We start from the raw sequence: 19984 nt of genomic DNA, 5'->3' as shown, positions 1-19984 counted from the left end.
GTTGTATGCAGTAATGGTTCATTTCTTTATATTTCTGACTAGTAATCCATAAAAGAGAAAATCAATCAGACAAAGATTTCTTAAGATTTATGGCTTTGGGTGTGATATCTTTGCCTAAACTAAGTTCACAAGACTTTCTCCAATGTTGTCTTCTAAAAGTTTTACAATGTTTGGTTTTACATTTAGGTTTATGATCCATTTGAATTAATTTTTGTGTATGGGGTAAGGTGTGGATTGAAGTTTACTTTTTTTTGCATATAGATATCAAATTGTTCCAGCAGCATTGGTCAAAGACACTATCCTTTCTCCACTGAATTCCCTTTGCACTTTTGCTGAAAATCAATTGATTATACATACGTGGATATATTTTTGGATTCTACATTCTCATTTAATTCTCTATCTTTATAATATCTTTTAAATTTAATTTTTCAGTTACAGTTGACATACAATATTATGTTAGTTTCAAGTATACAGCACAGTGATTAGACATTTTTATACCTTATGAGGTGATCACCCTCTAACATTGTTTTATTTTTTTAAATAATTTTTTATTTTTCAATTACAATTGACACGCATTATTATATTAGTCTCAGGGGTCCAACATAGTGATTATACATTTACATAATTTATGTCTAACACATTATTTTAATGTACAAGTTTTCCTGGTTGTCAATATTGCTATCACTGGTAATCATTACATTTTAGAGAGGGCTTTTAGACATGTGTTCTTTTTATAGTAACAACAGTTAAAGTGAACCTTTTTTGTAAGAAAATGTGTAGGTACTACCTAATTTAACTTCTGCAAAAATCTCATGAAGTGGGTATTACTACCTTATTCTTCAAATGAGGAAGTAGAGTATCAGAGAGGTGAAAGTCATTTGTGGCTACAGAGTCATTAAGTGGCAGAATTATGATTTGAACCAGGTCTGCCCAATTCCAAAACTTGTGTTATGAATCACTTATAGTAAACAGAATAATGTCCCTTCTTCACCCCTCTAAAGAGGTCCACACCCTAATTCCTAACATCTGTGGATATGTTACCTTATATGACAAGAGAAACTTGCAGATGTGATTAAGTTAATGATCTTGAGATGAGGAGATTATTGGTCCCTGAGGTGGGCCCAGTATAATCACAAGGGTCCTCATCAGAGGAAGGCAGGTGGGTCAAGGTCAAGGAAGGAGGTGTGTCAGGGAGACAGAGGTCAAAGAGAGAAAGATTAGAAGATGCCATGCTGATGGCTATAAAGATAGAGGAAGGGACTAAGAGTCAATGAATATGGAGGACCTTTAGCTGAAAAAGATAAGGAAACAAATTATCCATCCCTTCAGTGACTCCAGGAGGAACTAGCCCTGCTAAAACCTTGACTTTAACCCAGTAAAAGAAATTTTGGACTCCTATTTCCAAAACTGTAGGAAAACAAATTTGTGGTATTACAGTAGTAATAGGCAATTGATACACCACTGGTACTGTAATTTGTATTAAAATATGGCTTATAATTATAATTTGGTAAATTATTTAACTTTTAGATGTCACAGCATGTCCATCTTGTAGTGTCCATAATAATGCTTACTTTGTAGACCTAAAAGGACGAGGGGAGAATGTCTGGCACAAAGCTGTTGCTCCATAAATGTTAGCTGTGTGTAAAAGTTATACATATTCTCTAGAAACCTCTAAACATTGCCCTTTAAGTCCTTAGGAGACAGTTGTTCAGCTGGTCTGTGGATCCCTTTTATTTAGACAAGAAGAATAGAGAAAGCAAGTTATTCATTTATTTATTCAATCAATCCATCAATAAATATTTATTGTGCATTATGTGTCCAGTGTGTTCTAAGCATTGGGGTACAGTGGTGAACAAGAGAGATTCTGTTTCCCTGGAGCATGTGTGTGTGTGTGTGTGTGTGTGTGTGTGTGTGTCTGTCTGTCTGTCTGAGAGAGAATAGATTACAAATGCATAAAAAAATACCCTCATCATTCACAAATTTTATATCTGCAAATTTGCTTGCTAAAATTTATTTGTACCCAGAAAATTAATAGTGGCACTTTTACACTCATTAGTGGACACGGTTAGAGAAGCAAAAAACTTGAGTTGTCCAGTGTGCACATTGCCTACTGAGGTGAAACAAGATGATGTTCTGCCATCTTGTATCAGCTATCATACTATAAACAAGTGTCTTTTCCACTGTCTATTTAATGCCACATTTTTTATATTTTGGTGCTTTTTATTGGTGGTTTTGCTATTTAAAATGGTTCCCAAGTGTGGTGCTGAAGTGTTCTAGTGTTCCTAAGAGCAAGAAGGCTGTTATGTGCCTTTCAGAGAAAATATATATATTAGGTAAGTATCATTAAGGCATGAGTTACATACAGTGCTGTTGGCTGTGAGTTAAATGTAATGAATCAACAATATGTATTAAATAAGGTGTTTAAACAGAAAAACACATTAAACAAGGTTATCATTAATTGGTTAATGAAAATAATGTGACCAAAACCTAATCTCGTATTCCCTCTCAGAGCAATGGTTCAGTACTTGCTAATTCAGCAATCACAACTGCATAGAGTTTTCATGAATAATGAGAATCAACTGTACTTGAACTTCAGAATTATGATAAGTTCTATGAAGGCAAAGGTACTAAGTGAGAGAGAGGCCTTCAGGAAATGTCTCTTACAGAAAGGGATTGGAGTCTGGATCTGAATGATGAGAAGGCGATAACGATATAAAGATCTGGGGAAGATCTATCTGGGCATCTGGAGCAAGAGCAACAACCCTGAGGCAGGAACAAGTTTGTTATGTTCTGTGCTTGGCAAGACTGGTGAACTGTGGATGGGGGCAGAGATGAGAAGAAAAGATCAGAGGGGAAGGTGGAGCCAGGACCGCTTATAAGGACAAAGAAAAGCCAGGGGAGAGTTTAAGCAGGAAAGAGACATGGCAGGTTGCTGTGTGCGGAGTGGATTGAAGGAGGCTGAGTGGAAGCAGTGATTCCAGTTAAGAACTAAGGAACTAATCTAAGTGAGGGATCTGGAGGTTCAGACTAAAGTTGTACATGTAGAGATAATGTGAAACGAGTGGGTTAGAGGTGGGATTGACAGGAGTGGGGATGATTTAAATGCAAGTTGGGAGGTGCTGAGGGGGAAGAAGGGATCAAAAATGATTCCCACGTTTCTGGGTGGTACGTTCATTAAACCAATAAATATTTGTTGGGTAGCATAGCCTGTTCCAGTGCCACTTACTGTTAGGTGACATCTTCCCACCGTCTCCCCACCTTTACACTCCACATCTCCGCCCTCTCTGTTACCTTGGCCCAAGCCACTATCATCTCTTTCCTGAATTGTTGCAATAGTTTCCAAACTGTTTGTCCTTGCCCGTGCCATTCTCAACAGAGTAGTCAGGGTGACCCAAGTAAAACCCTAAGTCAGGTCGTGTTACTCCTCTGCTTAAATGCTGTCAATAGCTTCCTATACCTATGATAAAAAGCCAAAATCTTCGCAACAGCCTATAAAGCTTTTAGATCTTTCTCTTTTTCACTTCTGCTGTTTCCATTGTTTTCAAACATGAAGTACATCATCTAAGTCAACTCTAAGAGAGTTCCAGCAACAACAAAAACAAAGTCTCTTTAGTTATTTAGCCTCCGAAAGTAGGAACATTAGTTTGGGTGTCTAAGTTCTGGTTTATTTGCTTAAAAATCAGCCTTTCTCCTTGAAATAGTGCAATCTTACTATGAAGCACAGATAAATATTACCCATGAGCCAGAGTTTTAAAATACTATTCTAATAAAAATAATACCTTGCAGACTTACCACACTTCATAATTACAGAATTCTCTCAATAATCATACAATGTTGGGTTTTAAAGGGACTGCTTGCCTCATCTATTTCTCAATTTGAAATTCTCTTTCACTCTTAACTTTCATTCTTTCTTTAAAAATTTTTCATTTTATATTCTAAATGACATGATGTAACTTTAGTCCATGTACATTTTGATTAATTGCTTCAGTTTGTAGTGATCTCACTTACTTATTGTATATTAAAATATAAAACTGGGGATATAATATCTAAATTGTATTTCTACTTACCCATGCTCTCCATATTTACAGGTTCCACTTCTTCATTAACTAGAATATAATAAAATGATGTCAAATTTACATTTTAAATTAAATATATATCTTAGTTTTTTACAATTTTTTACCAAGTCTTGAAATATAAAACAAATGCAAATATATGATGAATACTTAAATTGAATCTGAATAATTGTGTCTCTCACAGAATTCTCTCTTAATGATATGTTTCCAATGGCATTTGTTATATGGCATATAATTGATATTGTAATGAAATGAATACAAATAAGAATAAATCCCCACATTTTAAATTCCATTTGTGTTTGGCTTTATGACAGAAAAAAATATTTAAGTTTATTTGATACATAAAACCATGATTAATTTGGCTACTAATATACGTACAAATACTAAAGCCATAAAAACCCATCACCGAGAAAACAATCCTACCACGAAATTCTTCCTTAGTTTTGACACGTTTTGAAGATTTTTGGCCCCTTGCATTCCCTCTTTGTTTGGATTTTGGAGCCATGGTTCTGACTCAGGCTGCGCAAAGAAAGAATATCATTAGTGAATGTCTGGTTTACAGTTTTGAATAGTAAACATTATCATTGGTAAACGTAATACATTTTCTAAGTTCTCATAAATCAACGTGTATCTCCATTGAATGCATGTTCTGCGGCCAAAGGTCGATTGCAACAACAATCTGACAGATAAAATCTTGTCCTTCCAGTGGAGTCATTCATCTGAAGCACAAGGAAGTGACCTACTAACACTTCAAGGTTTCAGTTGCAGTTCCTGCCTTGGAAACAACACAGAGGACACTGGTTCCCTGCCTCCTGCTGCAATTTCCCTCCCAGGGAGTCTCTGTGCTGCTCTGCTGTTGCTGGCCGGCAGTTATCCCAGCTACAAAGGCAGGTTTAAAGTCCGTGGGCAGACACAGGCTCACAGTGTTAAAGTTAACATAATTTAAATAGTACTTTCGTCCTAGCATGTGTACATGTAACCATTGTGTCCTTATTTGCGCTGTCAGAAGATGCCTCCAAAAGTTTTCTGTGGAATTGTTCATAAGTTTTGACAAGATATTAACACTGGCCAAGGGCTTTGCCATGATACCAAATGCTTATCATCTCCTCATTGCTCACCTTTGTCCCATCTTGTTAAATGGTTAGGAGTATGATTTTAGGAGTCTGACCAGAAGGATTTAAAAATATGCACTACCTTTTACCATCGAAGTGACCCAGGGGCAAATTATTGATCTTCTAAGTCTCAGTTTATTCATCCATTTAATGGAAATAATAAAACCCATCTCATAAGGCAGTCGTGAAGATTTAAGGCAGCATCATCATCAACTTAGTCATCTCACACTCTTTGCCTCATTTTAATAAACTAAGACAGGTTGAATATTATTTCACAGTGTGGAGTAGAAAGAAACTTTCCTTTGCCCTCAAGGTTCTTCTGGCTGTTCTAATATTCAAATAGACATGAGACAGATTTACCAGGGAAAATAACCAAATTTCATACACACGTATGAATGGGAACACCACATACATGAGAGAATCAGAGACCCCATATGCACGAGAGGTTGAGAGACAGAAAGGGACATTGAGGCACACATGATATCATGAGCTACGGGTGGATAATGCACTTTGGGGCTTCAGAAGGTCATTACAGAGAGAATGTATGTTGATTAATTGTTAGTTGTTCTGCCACATAGATGGGTTAAAAGTCATTTCTGGTTTTAACTCATCATAGGCCAGGCTTTGAATTTAAATTCTTTTAGATAAGCGATAAGGAGAACAGCAGTTTCTCTTGAGCCTGCAGGGTTTTGGTTGCCTTTAACTCAAAACAACTTGCATACCACGAAGACACATCTTGGGGTGGTTTGGTCTGAACCCCTACAATTGCTCACAGTCAAAATAACATGTTTAATTTTATGCCTAGTCTCTCTATTGCTAAATCCTGACCAAAATATGAATATATGTGTCTAACTGGGCAGATACATTTTTTCCTTCAGATTTTTTGCATGAACTTTTTCTGTGGACTCGTTCATCAATTTTGACAGGACATAACACTGGCCAAGTTCCTTGTCATGATACCAAATGGTATTAATGATAGCTCATGCTTGTTGAGTGCTATGTGCCAGGCATGGTTCAAAGTAATTTATAGGTATTTTTAATTTAATTTTAACCATCCTTTTAGATAGGCATTTTATTAATGCCATTATCTTCATCTTCATTCTATGATGTGAAAACAGAGGCCCCAAGAGGTCAGGTAACTTGCCTGAGGTGACCTATAAGCCGAGAGTGGTGGAGGCAGGGTGTGAGCTCCAGTGGTCTGGTTCCAATGTCTACATTCTTAGCCTTTTTACGGGACTATCCCTTGGATTTCAGAGGTAATTATTTACTGTGTTCCATTACAAATGAAGCTATTTAAAGTCATTGTCTTACCTAGAAATGTATGGGAGTTTTTTGGAAATGTATGTTTTAATAATTTAATCAGCATTTTTATGATTCTGACAATTTAGGAATTTCTACTTTTTTAATATTCTGAAATGGGTGGCTCTGACCAAACTCTCCAGCATGTCAAATGTCTGTCTCACTTTCTAGCCTTAGCATAATTTCAAATCTTGGACCAAGTCTTTTTTTTCAAAATATTATTTATAAATGTACCCCTCTCCATATTCTATTCCAGCTCCATTTGACTTAAAATACTCACGAACACTCTAAATTTCACCTGGATTCAACCTAAAGACACACACACACACACAAACACACACACACACACACACACACACACTCATTCACTCACCACCATTACCATTACTATTCATTCCATAAATATTTACTGAGCAACTATGATGCACCAGATACTATCCTAGGTGAAGAAAAGAGGCAAAACCCTTGCTCCGATAGAACCTACTTTCAAGCAGAGAGACAGAGAGCAAACAAGGGAGCAAAATAATTTGTACTTTAGGTGGCAATTAACTATTAAGGAGAAAACCAAGTAGGAAGAGGAGGCAGATTGTAGGAGTGGGGACGTTGCAATTTTATGTTGAACAATCAGGGATGGCTTCACTTAAGTAACATTGGAACAGAGGCCTAAAAGAAGGGAGGGAGACAGAAATTCAGATATCTGGGAGAACAAGTGAATTTTCAGGCAGAGGGAACAGTGAGTGTAAAGATTCTGGGGCATGGATGCATGACACATTTAAGAAAACAGCAAGAAGATCATGACAGCTGGAGCACAGTGAGTTGAGAGGAAGACTAGGAAATGAAGTTGGTCCGAGAAGTGATGATGGTATATATTAGTCAGCTTTGCTGCAGTAACAAATGCCCACCCCCCCAAATCTCAGTAACATTATATAAATATGATCTAATTAAATAACATACCACAAGGGGACTAGGTCATATATAAGGACTTGTGCTTTTGCTCTGAATGAAGTGAGGAGCTATTGGATGATTTTGAGCTTGGCAGTTACGTTACTTGATCTGACTCACATTTTAAGAATCACTGTGGCTGCTGTGTAGAGAAGACTGCAGCGAAGAGAGGGCTGAAGAAGGGAATCCAATGAACAGATATTCAATCATCCCAGAGAGAGATGATAGCAACTTAGAACAGGGAGGTGACAGTAGTATGGAAAAGTGATTGAATTCTGAGTATATTTTGTATGTAGAGCCAATAGGATGTGAGGATGACTCGGATATAGTCTGAGAGAAGGAAAGGGGTCAAAGATGTCTTTAATGAGTTTTGCCTAAGAAATCGACAGTATGGTGTAAAGTTAGCCTGTTAACTAGAATATGAACTCTGAGAGGATGTAACCTCCATAACTGGCACAGTTGTACACGATAAAAAAAAAGTTTGAATTAATGATTCCTTCTTTCCCCCTTTCCCTTCTGACTTTCTTAGCTCATGAATTTCTAGTCTAAGCAAAAGGCTTTTTGCCTAATGATCTATGGAATAACCACATGCATGCTGGGTTAGTTTGCTATTGTTGCTGTAACAAATTACCACAAATTTTGTGTATTAAAACAATATAGATTTATTATTTTATAGTTCTGTAGTTCAGAAGTCTGACACCAATTGCATTAGGTTAAAATTAAGTTGTAAGCAGGGCTGTGTTCCTTTCTTCAGAGGCTCTACAGGAGAATGTTTTTCCTGGACTTTTCTAGTTTCTAGAGGCCACCAGCATTTCTGGATTGTGGGTTCTCTTCTCCCACATTCAAAACCAGGTTAAGTCCTTCTCACATAGCATACTCTGACCTTCTCTTCTTCCTCCCTCTTCCACTTTATAGGACCCTGTGATTGCACCCACCTAGATAATATGGAATAGTCTTTTTATTTTACGATTTTAAGTTCAGCTGATTAGCAACTTCAATTTCATCTGCAACCTTAATTCCTCTTTGCCATGTATGGTAACATATTCACAATTTCCAGGGATTAGGTTCTGCATTATTTTGAGCTTGAACATGTAGGTATTAGTTTAACACAATCATCCCAATAAATAGCCAAAGTGATCACAGGCACCCAGTTCTTTTCAAATGATGCTGTTAAATGTTCTGTGGGTAATTTGGTCCAGTTTCCAATATTTAGGGAAAATAAATCAATTTTCCAGCTGTACATTAGGTGACAAAATTGGAGCAAACGTGAAATGTGAGCAAACTTACAAGAACAGCTCATTTACTAATTTCACAAATATTAATTATCTCCTATGTATAAGATATTGACTAGTGACCTAGGACAAAGGAAGACCAGATTGTTTTATAGGTTTTTAGAGGTCCTAATCCTTCTTAATTAAAAAGCACAGTATCTAAGTTGCTAGGTATCATGTTGGAAAAATTCATTAGCTGAGGTCAGCCTGGTGAAATATTCTAAATTGAAAAGAAAAGATTATGTTGGGAGTAGCTACCTTACATTGTATTTGTGTTTCAGGCAAAACCGTATACTTTATTTTAGTAATTGCAAATAATAAAAACTCTATCAATATTGTATCTATAAAACAAAATACTTTTGGTTGGAGATATCTAAATGAAATGAATAATGTAGTTGACAGAATTTCGAAAAGTACACTTATTCAAGGTTTATTTTCATGCTGATTTTCGTTTTAAAACTAAATCTCAAATAAAAGATGTTTCTGAATTAAAATAGGGCTTACTATTTTTTTCACAAAATTAATTGCATATATCATGTAGTGAATGTGCTACATTTTCCAAAAATTTTCCCTTTAAGTTGACTAGTAAAAGATCATAAAAGGTTTTCAATACAGATATCATTTTATTAAGATTATTATGAAATGCTCACCACATTTTTCCTTTTCCCAACTGAAGAAAATTCATTATTATTAAGAGTAGCAGAAGAGATATTTCATCTATTCCTAAAGCAAAGTTATGCCTACCTCAGTGGCTTATACTACAATTGGTTTGCAAAGCCACTATAGTTGATCAAATTTCAAAAAGAATTTGTGAAAGATAAAACATAAATATTTAAGCATTCCATATAAGTATATTTTAAATATTAAAACCACTTCTTTTCTTTGTAAATTAATTCACCTGCCCCAAAATACCTTTCTGCTACTACCACTGTAACAAAGAATACATCCTACCTTCCACATTAACAGTAAAAAACATTAGAGAGTGACAAAAGACTTGAGTGCTAGGTAAGTAAGTCCTCCATGTCACGGTTCAAAACCCGTGCTGGCACTCCACGGATTATAAGGAACATTGCATTCAGAACTATCAGTGACCTGTTTCCAAACTAACTTTCAAGACTTGTCTGTAACGGTGTCTTTTATGATACTTTTATTATTAGGAGAATAGCTAGTGCAGATAAAGGAATAGGTGACACAAATTATAATTGGATAACACAGCGGTTTAAACAGTTATTAGCTCCCCCTCTTCACTTTATTTGCTGTAAGGCGCCCACTTGCTTACATGTTCCCATTTGTTGTCTGTATGCATATGTGGCTTACTCCCAGTCATGAGATCTTTAATTCTAAGCAGACCTGTAGCACTGGCACCTTCTTTCCATCTAGAGTTTTCCTTAGAAAGTATTATGTCCCCAATTCTTCTTCGATTAACCAACTTTCTCTTCTTAAAGTATTTGTAAGCTCATCATGCTTGCTTCCCTTTTTTTTTTTTTTTTTTCAAACAAAGATTTAAAATATGACCCAAGACTAACATCTTGGAAGTTTGGTAAATGTGTCACCAAGGACTTCTTCTTGGTCATCCTCTACCAAGACCCCGATTAAGCTTCAAGTTTCTCCTGGGCTCTTAACTATTTTCTGACAAATATACAACATCCAACTTACAAAAATAACTGTTCCTACAATGTTTCTAACTAGTCTACTACACTCGTTTCTCTCCTTCCAACTCTTTCCCATAATGAATATTTACTCATTTAAGTAGATGCTAGCCTGTCACTTCTCCCTTTGAAATGTCTCCTGTATTCTAAGCCTCTCCCATAGCCTCCACTTGTTCAGGCCTTTAACATGTCCTGTTATACCAGAAGTTCCTAATGATTTTGGGAGCCTGAAGCATGTACATCAAATAAAAACATGGGATTAGAAGGGAGGCAGATTTTATTGAAATATAGTTATTAAAGTATTTTTTAAATTTTAGTAATTTATGTGCCCCTTTATTATTTTTGTTTGTTTGTTTTTAACTTTTTAAAAATTAAGTTTATTGGGGTGACATTTGTTAATACAATTATATAATATTTAGGTATACATTATAATTTGACATCTATATATTCTATTGTATTTGCCACCCAAAGTCCAGCTTCTTTACACTACCATATATTTGATCCCCTTTATATGTGCCCCTTTATTAACACATTATAGCAGTGGTTCTGATTACTACCTTAATTTTGAAGATATATGATGGGCAAAAATCATATCTCTTTAAGATCTGTAATGTAATATGAAAACAGCTCTAATTTCTTTAAGTGACAAAGTCACAGGTCCTGGAAAAACTACTGTGGCTTGTTACAAAATACACACATTTCAATTAGCAGTTAGTAAGAATCAATATGTAACTTTATTTTTTTATCCACATATTCCCCTCTCCCTACCTTTCAACTAGATCATGGATAGTTAACTGGACTCCCTCCATTGCAATCAGCATAGTTACCTACAGAGCAGGCCTTCAGAGCTCTCTTTCTAAATGCAGATCTTAACAAGTCACTTACTTATATACTGGGGAATATGTGGATCCCTACTGTCCACAGCCCATTCTCCTCCAGTAGTGGAGAAATGGAGCTCATTTGAAATGCAAATGTCCTGGAGCCACTGTGATTCTGCAGGCTGGAGTGAGCGAGCCTGCGTTTAAAAATCACTACCAGGCGTTCTTTCACTGGTGATCTATAGACCAGACTTTGCAAAACAGGATTGAGTCTAAACTGTAAGCATAGCCTTTAATACCCTTCACAATCTGCCTCACCAAATCCACCTTTCCAGTTCTATCTACTCCAGCCTCATTGGATTATTCACCATTCTCCATACAGTCCCCAGACTTTCCGACCTCCCCCTCTGGGAAATCTCCTTCTCTCCCCATTCCTGCTCCACATCATGCACACACGTCTCTGCTTGTTTAAATCTTAGTCGTTCTTCAAGGTCCAACTCCAATATGATCTTCTCTCTGAAGCCTTTTCAACTTTCTCACTCAGAGGCTTAAACATTTTTATTCTCCCTGATGCTCTCTAACTACCCTGTAGAGTAGTTAGTTAATTATGCCAGGGTTCTGCAAAAGCAGAGGACCTCGAACTCAGAGGTGCCTGAAAATCGCTCTGAATTCATTCAGCATTCAACATACACTGGTCGGGAGAGAAATTATTGAGCAGCAATTAGGTACTGCATGTCACTAGGGGAATAAGATAAGGTCTTTGCTTTCAAAGAGTTAATGTTTCCCCCGTCATTGTCTTCACACTTTATCTACTCCAGCCCTTAATGGTCCTGAGGTCACTTCTCTAAATACTTCAGTCCACATTAATATTTTCATCCTCGATCCTCACCACTGACAAATAACCAGGATTGTGCTGCTTTCCTTCCAATCATCATCCATCCATCCATCCATCCATCCATCCATCCATCCATCCATCCATTATTTATTGAGCCCCCACTCTCCCAGGCAATGTGATAGGCACTGGGGATATAAAACCTGTGAACAAAATATAGTAAGTACCTGCCTTCAAAGTTCTTAGAGTGTCGTTAACGGCTTTCTCGGCTATTTTTGTCTCCTGGCTAGGCTGGACGTTCTTTGAAAGCAGGGAAAGTTTTGTACTTTTTTACATTGCTGGCACAGCGAGTGTTACAAGCCCTTGAAAGAGTGAGTAAAACATTTGTTTTCCGACCCTCCTTTCCCATTCAGAGCTTCCCTTACCTGATACTGTTAAACTGAAGGGAAGAGAAGCCTTTTTGCAGCACCCTAGGGAAAAACTCCTTCGGGGTTGAAGATGGAAGTTTCACTCTCTCCTCTCAGAAAAACAAGTCCAAGGGCACAAATTGCAGCTCCACGGCAGGCTGTTGCTGTGACGCATCTGTTGCTAAGAGAAAGGAGGCGGTGACTCTGCAGAGATTGACAAAGCACCGAAACCAATACAGTCTCCGCTCCTTAACAGTCTCTTTCAGAACAGGCTTGTGATTGGTTGCTATGATGCTGCCATCACGTAACGTGGAAGCAGGGCGAAGTCCGCAGTTCTTCAGTTATAAGAAAGGAATTGTGCAACTTAGGTATATTGAGGACAGTGGCCCGGCCTGACCCCCAAGGTCTGGCAGGTTTGGTCCGACAAGTTTGGTCCAGCGCAACCGTACCTGAAGAAGAATCCTTCTGGAGTGTGGTCTCCAGTAGCAGGGAGGGAAGGGTGATATGAAGACCGTGGAGTTAGCATCCTTAGGACAGCTGCCCTGCATACCCCAAAGGCAAGCTGGGGCCCTCCCAGGAACCTGCCTAGATTTCTGTGTGGAGAGATGACAACCAGATCTGATTATCTTCTCATGTATTACCTTTTCCTCTTGCCAGAATAACTTTTGTGCAGAGTTTGAGTCAAACTGGAAGCATGAGTCTCGGGGGAAGAAGATTAAAGCCCTGAGTAACTTCAAGGTTCATTTTATCTGTGGTTATGGGTCCTGTGGGATTCATACAGCCAAGATCCTCTCTCTGCAGTTTCCTTTTTTCCTCTAAAAATAATTATAACTGCTAATTTGTAAGCCGGAAAAATTTAATAAGGTAACGCAATTGACTGCTGTAATTGGTCTAAATTAATTTTTGACATTCAAATGAAAATACTTGAGAGGAGGCTTACAGGCATATCTGAGACTTAATGATTCTAAATTAGATAAGATTTTACACGATCATGTATATTCTTTCAAATTTATGAAGAATTTGTGTTTGCGAAATGAAAATAAATTTTACTGAAGATATTTTTAAAAATCAACAAACCAGGAGGAGGAGTTATCCCTGTGACCACCTTTCCCCAGGCTCTTCCACTGACGCTGAAAGATAAAATTTCCCTGGGCTCACCTCTAAGTCTTCTTTTCTTACTCTGGATTCTCCTGGTGTCATCATATCTACTTCCTTTGCTTCAACTATCCCTTTAAAAAGATCAGTGACTTCCATTTCTATGCTCTCCAGCTAATATATTTCTTCAATTCTAGACCTGAATTTCCAGTCCATATTGCACATTTCCAGATACATGTTCAACTTCGTTTACCACGTTTGATAGTTGCTAACTAAAGGTATTGAATGAATAAGTGAATGATTGAGTTACTGTACCATAGGCATTACAACTTAGCAAAGCCAGAAGTTAACTCATTATCTTTTAGCTATCTTTTGGAAACTTTTTTCCTCTTTTTTGTTTTCTACCTTTGGTAATAGTATCCACTGTTTGCAGAGCCAAAAATCTGATCATCATCCCTGATCTCACTTCAATTTCCCACAGCTGACATGTCACGAAGTCCTGTCATTTTCCTTTCACAAATATCTCTCAAATAATCCATCTCTTCTTAGCCATCCTCACTGTCTCTGCCTTATTTCAGTTATGACTCATCTCTCACCTAGATGATAGTAATACTCTCTTGAATTGTTTGGTCTTCTCCTCTCCAGTTGCCAAAGAGTGTTCTACTGCAGAGATTCCATCCTGACATCACCCTGTTTATATATCCTAAATGTGGCATATGAAACCCTACACGAACAGGGTTCTGAAAGATATTTGAAAGTTATTTGGAAGATAATGAGTTATTTTTCTAACCTCATTTCCTGCCCCTCTCACTGGCTCAACCCACATTTTAGTCCAGTGCTTCTCAACTGAAGTCCCTGAGGCCTAGGGCCATGAAATCATAGGAGTTGGGGGTTGGTAACAGGCTGATGGAAAAAGGAGTTATAGCTTGAAATAGTTTTCTGCAATAGTTATATAAAGAATTCATTCTGCTCTATGATGTATTCATTCTTTTTAATTTTTAAAAGTCTAAAATACTTATACAATGTCATGTCAATTATATCTCAATAAAACTAGAAAAAATGTCTAAAATTACTGTTAACCAAATGACACAAAATTGAAGAAACTGAGTAAAGCCCCAGGCAGCTGTGACATGCTCATTCTGTATACCCCTGCCAGGCCCAGGAGCCTGCAAGTTGCAGGTTGAGAGGCAGAGCTCGGGTTACACAGAACTCTTGACCACTCCCCAAATATGCTACACCTTTCACAACTGTGCATCTGTTCATCTCACTGCCTCTACTACTACCTCCACCTTACCCTGCAATTCCTTTCTTCATCTTCGTTACTTGGTAAACTATTTATTTTTCAAGACTCAGCTCAAATATCACCGTCCCTACAAAGCCTCCAGGTACCCAGCAGAATTAGTGACCCTTTTCTCTGTCCACTATAGCATATATTACATTGTGTTGCAAAGGCTGGTTTACATAGATGTCTCTCCCACTGGATTTAAAGATGGGGATAGTGTCTCATTCCTTTATATCTCCATTGTCTAGCAGTGTATTTGACATGCAAATTTAATAAAATACATATTGAATATATTTAAAACAAATCTGAAAGACGCTCTCTAACAGAAATTTCTGGATATTCTTCCAAATAATTTATTTTTCTTAAAAATATTCATAATCTTCACAGCACAGGGAATGCAAGCATTAATCTGATGGCTAAGTGGAGGGCCCAGAGAGGAAGGGAGCAATTGGGGGAATCATTTTATAAACAATCTAGATATCTAACTAATGTACTGTATATTTGAAACTAATTTAAATAAATTTATTTTAAAAAATTTATAATCCTTTGCAGTCAGATTTAAGGAAATAAAGATTATTATCTTGCAATTTGGGTGAGACCCTAAGCTTTTCTGTTTCTCTTCTTTAGAGATACCTCAAGGGGATGTCTATTTGGAGAGGTTTTTTTTCAAGAGTTGGCTCAGAAACTAAGGGTTAGGCATGCTGAACAGGAGTCTTTAAACCTTTTGTTTGCCTGCATCAGTATGCCTGGGAGGAAGAAAGAGTGGGAAGGAATTTTCTTTGTTTGAGTTCTAAACTGTTGAGATTTCAACAACCTGCTTGGGCAAACTATCGCTCCCAATGACAGGAGGAACTGAGGAGCATCCCAGAAGAGTACTCACCTTAAAAAATGAGAAAACAGAGAAAAAGGTCTGACTTGGGAACAAAGCTTAGATATTGGAGGAAAGGACCAACTGTGGCAATTCTAGAAAAAAAAAGAACTAAAACTTTAATATGAAATCAGAATGTGTGCAACACTAAAGTGAAGAGAAAGGCATTCTTATGATTTCTGCACAGAATGTGAGTCTAATGGAGACTAAAGAAGACACAGTACCCTGCCCTACAGGGTCCTTCCCACAAGGGAAGGCAGGGCCCTACAGGTGGTCTCTGGACTCTGGGCAGCAGATGTCTCTAGAGGGGCCAATTCAGGAACTAAGAAGAAAAATATGGGGCTATGTGGTAGCAGAATGGACTTCTTTATGAGTATGGGTGAGACCTCAATCTCTATACCCAGAAACAGTTGGTAGTGGAAGAGTCATTATATGGTGGTGATGGTCCTACAATATCAACAGGCATCGAGAGTGAGTGAAGTATTATTAGTTCTACGGGTATAATGATTATTACCATTAGGGCACTTTAAATATTTTTTTAAAAGTAGAGCCACTTAAATAATATTGTTCTTAAAGTTAGAAAAATTTGTTGAAACCTAAATTGGTCACTTTCTGAGTAAGTAACATCAGGCAAGTTATTAAACTCTCTATACCTGCAAAATTTGGGATGATAATCAGAGTGAAGACAGATAAAGGGAAGAGCAACCACGTTGCTGGCATGGAGGCATTCTTAAAAGGAAATGAAACTTCACAGTAATGAATTGGAAATAGATTGTCAGTTAGTTTGGTTTCCACAGGGAACTTCTCACTTACCAGGAGACAAAAAAATTGATTCTTTTCTCAACCAAGCAGACTGCTTCATATTTAAAATAAAATCTATGTTGAATGTTTTTGCCATACGAGGGCACAAATCACAAGATTCAACCAAAAGATGCTCCCATCTCTGAGTTCAGCCAGTTTTAATAACTACATTTTAAACAGTTCGATAAACTCCTAATAAATTATCTAGTTTGGAAAACTGTACTCAATAATAAATTATTTCAAATGTGAAGAAAGGGAATACGTGTTTGTTGACAGAAATTAGTTTTTTCCTATTCCTATTAGATATATGGTGAATACATTTTTGAAGACTATTAGTTTGAAGGGATGTCAAATTATTAGCCTGTCCAGATTGTCCACAGATCTTAATCTGTTCCTTCTGCATAGCACTACCATGAAAAGGCCAGTGTAGTGTTTTAAATGTGGTATATACTCAGTGAATAAGTTGTTAAATCAGAATGAATCTTAAATTTTGTTCAAAGTGAATTTATAGATGTAGCCTCTGCCCTTTGGTGATGATTAAAAGTAATTTGAATATTTAGCCGTCAACTAGACATTTCTACTTGTATGTCTAATACAGAGTTATCCAAAGGGTGGCCCTCAGATCAGAGCCAGCCAGGAAATATTTGTTAGTAGCCCATTAGCCCATAAAGTATTTGTTACCTACTTGCACCAAAAGAAGTCCAGAAATTGAAGTGCTTTAAAACTTGAAACTACTGAAATGATAGCATTTTGATAGGATAACCACTTTATGTTCTGTATGAACAAAATCGAGGTTGGCATTTTAAGTGTCTTTATTCCATTTTCCCAGCAATTTATTTGAATTATAGTTTACCTAATTATCAGCCTGCGAGAGAAGTGAACACAAAACCAAACCAAGTAGCCTCTAACAGCAGCCGGCAAAGCACTTAATAGACATCTCAACACATTCAAAACTGATCTGATTCTCCCCTGTCAACCTGCTCACTCTGCAGTCTTTTTCAACTCAATTGACAGCAATTTCATCTTTATGGTTGTTCAGGCAAAAACCTGAGAGCCATCCTTGACTGCTCTTTTGGGAAATATTTTCAACACTGCAGCCAGAGGGATACACTTTTAAAACAAACGTCAAATCATGCCAGACCTCTTATTCAACCCTCCAAAGGCTCCCATTTCACTGCATAAAATCCAAAGTCCCCACAATGGCCTACAAGGTTCTGTGTAACCCGCCTGTTACTAGCCCCATTTCCTGTCATTCCCAGCTATGGCTCACCCCAATACACGCTGGCCTCCTGGGGTTCACACAAAGAAAAGCTGCAGGCTCCTGCTTTGTATTGGTCTTTTCCTCATCCTGGAACACTTAAACCAGATAGCGTCGTTGTTGCTAAAATGTTACCTTCTCAGTGAGGCCTACCCCCATGCTATTTACAATGGCACCTGTTCAACACTCCTTATTCTCCTTTCTCTGCTTTATTTTTCCCCATAAATTTATCACTTTCTAAAATACTCTTGTTTACTTTTTGTGGTCACTGATTCCCTTTGCCCACTAAAATATAAACTCTACATGGGCAGAAAAATTTGTCTTTTTTACTGATGCATCCACAGTGCCTAATCTATGCCTGCCAGGTAGATAGTACACCAAAAAAGTTCATTAAATAATTTGGAACAACCACTTTGGAGAGTATTTGGCAGTATTTATTAAAACTGAAAATGTACATATTCTATAATCTAGCAATTCGACTTCCAGATATTTACGTCAGAGGAATTATTACCCGTTTGCATGAGGAATTGCTTCATAGATGCTCATTGCAGAATTTTTTTGTAATGGCAAAAGATGGAAATAAACCTAAATGTCCATTAGTAGTGAAATAGATAGAGTGCTATGGTATATTCAGTAAACTGCCATAAAGCTGTTAAAATAAATAAACTTGTGTGGATAAGTTCAGAACCAAAATCATGAGGTAAATATTGGAGGGTATGTACAGAACAATGCCATCTTTGTAAACAAAAACATACCTGAACAATTTTTATATATTATGGATACATGTGTGTGAGGAAACTATTATACAAAGAACTGAGATGATTCACACCAATTTGCGACAGAAGGCTGAATCTGGGGAGAGAGGGATGATTAACTTTATAATGTTTTACTGTTTCATTTCTTATAAAATAAAAAGACTGAAAACAAAATAAAATGTAAAATTTGTTGAATTTAGGGGTTGTATTAAGTGAAATTAATGTGTAATTCTTTGTATTTTGTCGTGTTTGAAATTTCCTCAAAATTAAAAAAAATTATCTCTAGACTACGAGATCTTTAAAAGCAGGAATTATATGTTATTTGTATTTTTATCAATAGTACCTAATATCTTTACTTAAAATATAGGAGGTACTCTGTAAATACTTGTTGAATGTATATGGATTGAATACACATTTTAATAAAATAAAAAGAGATGAGATCAAGGAGGAAAGAAGATGAGTGATACAAATGTAAAAAGACAGAAAGGTGAAAAATATTTGGGGTTGACATATGAATGCTTTAATACCAGTGCTATAGGGATTCACTGATTATTGTAGTAGCATTTCCAAAGTTCCAACAGATACTAATCTTTGGGATTCAAGAACAACAACAAAAAGGAATTCTCGAAATGATTTATTATTTTTTTTCATAACACTTTATTTATATACTTTAAAAATATAATAAGTAACCATAAAAAAATCATGCCTTTGTCTGGTGTTGGTATGAGGGTAATGCTGGCCTTGTAAATGACTTTGGGAGCCTTCCCTCCTCTTCAATTTTTTGGAATAATTTAAGAAGGATAGGTATTCATTCTTCTTTGACTGTTTGGTCAAATTCACCTGTGAAGTCTTCTGGTCTGGAACTTTAGTTTCTTGGGAGTTTTTTTTAATTACTGATGCAATTTTGATAGTTTTCAATTCATTCGGATTTTCTGTTTCTTCTCAATTCAGTCTTGGAATTTGAGGTATTTTTTCATTTCTTCCAGGTTTAATTTGTCAGCATATAATTGTTAATGGTATTTTCTTATGATCCTTCGTATATCTGTGGTGTCAGATGTCAATTCTCTTTTATTTCTAATTTGATTTATTTGGGTCCTCTTTTTTTCTTGATGAGTCTGGATAAAGGCTTATCAATTTTGTTAACCTTTTTAAAGAAACAGCTTTTCATTGATATTTTCTATTTTTTGGTCTCTATTTTATTTATTTCCTCTCTGATCTTTGATATTTTCTCCCTTCTACTTACTTTGGGCTTTATTTATTCTTTCTTTTCTAATTCCTTTAGGTGTAAGGTTAGATTGTTTATTTGAGATTTTTCTTGTTTCTTGAGGTAAGCCTGGATTATTATGAAATTCCCTCTTAGAATTGCTTTGGTCGTGTCCCATAGATTTTTGGGTCATTGTGTGTTTTCATTTTCATTTGTCTCAAGTTACCTTTTGATTTCTTTTTTGATCTTGTTGTTAACCCATTAATTGGTTAGTAGCATGTTATTTAGCCTCCATGTATATGTTTTTCAGTTTTTTCT

General features: G+C 36.6%; 1 protein-coding gene across 4 annotated transcripts in view; it reads right to left on the bottom strand.

The window, feature by feature from the left end:
• DNAI3 (dynein axonemal intermediate chain 3) overlaps positions 1-19984 on the bottom strand; it is a 79437-nt gene that overhangs the window by 53315 nt on the left and 6138 nt on the right. For 3 of the 4 annotated variants that reach the window (XR_004955528.1, XM_036235747.1, XM_036235752.1), the window contains exons 2-4: positions 12422-12584; positions 4497-4592; positions 4068-4106 (exon numbers count right to left, since the gene is read on the bottom strand). Coding sequence is in view for 3 of the 4 variants with exons in the window: in XM_036235747.1 (XP_036091640.1) it covers positions 4068-4106; positions 4497-4578 (121 nt within the window). In the remaining variant the exon portion in view is untranslated. Of the gene's footprint in view, positions 1-4067; positions 4107-4496; positions 4593-12421; positions 13451-19984 lie in introns of those variants that run through there. The other variant, XM_036235751.1, reaches the window with a different exon arrangement.

This window comes from Rousettus aegyptiacus, unplaced genomic scaffold, assembly GCF_014176215.1.
Source record: "Rousettus aegyptiacus isolate mRouAeg1 unplaced genomic scaffold, mRouAeg1.p scaffold_m13_p_1, whole genome shotgun sequence".
In the NCBI taxonomy this organism is placed as follows: domain Eukaryota; kingdom Metazoa; phylum Chordata; class Mammalia; order Chiroptera; family Pteropodidae; genus Rousettus; species Rousettus aegyptiacus.
This window is presented reverse-complemented; position numbering and strand designations above follow the sequence as displayed.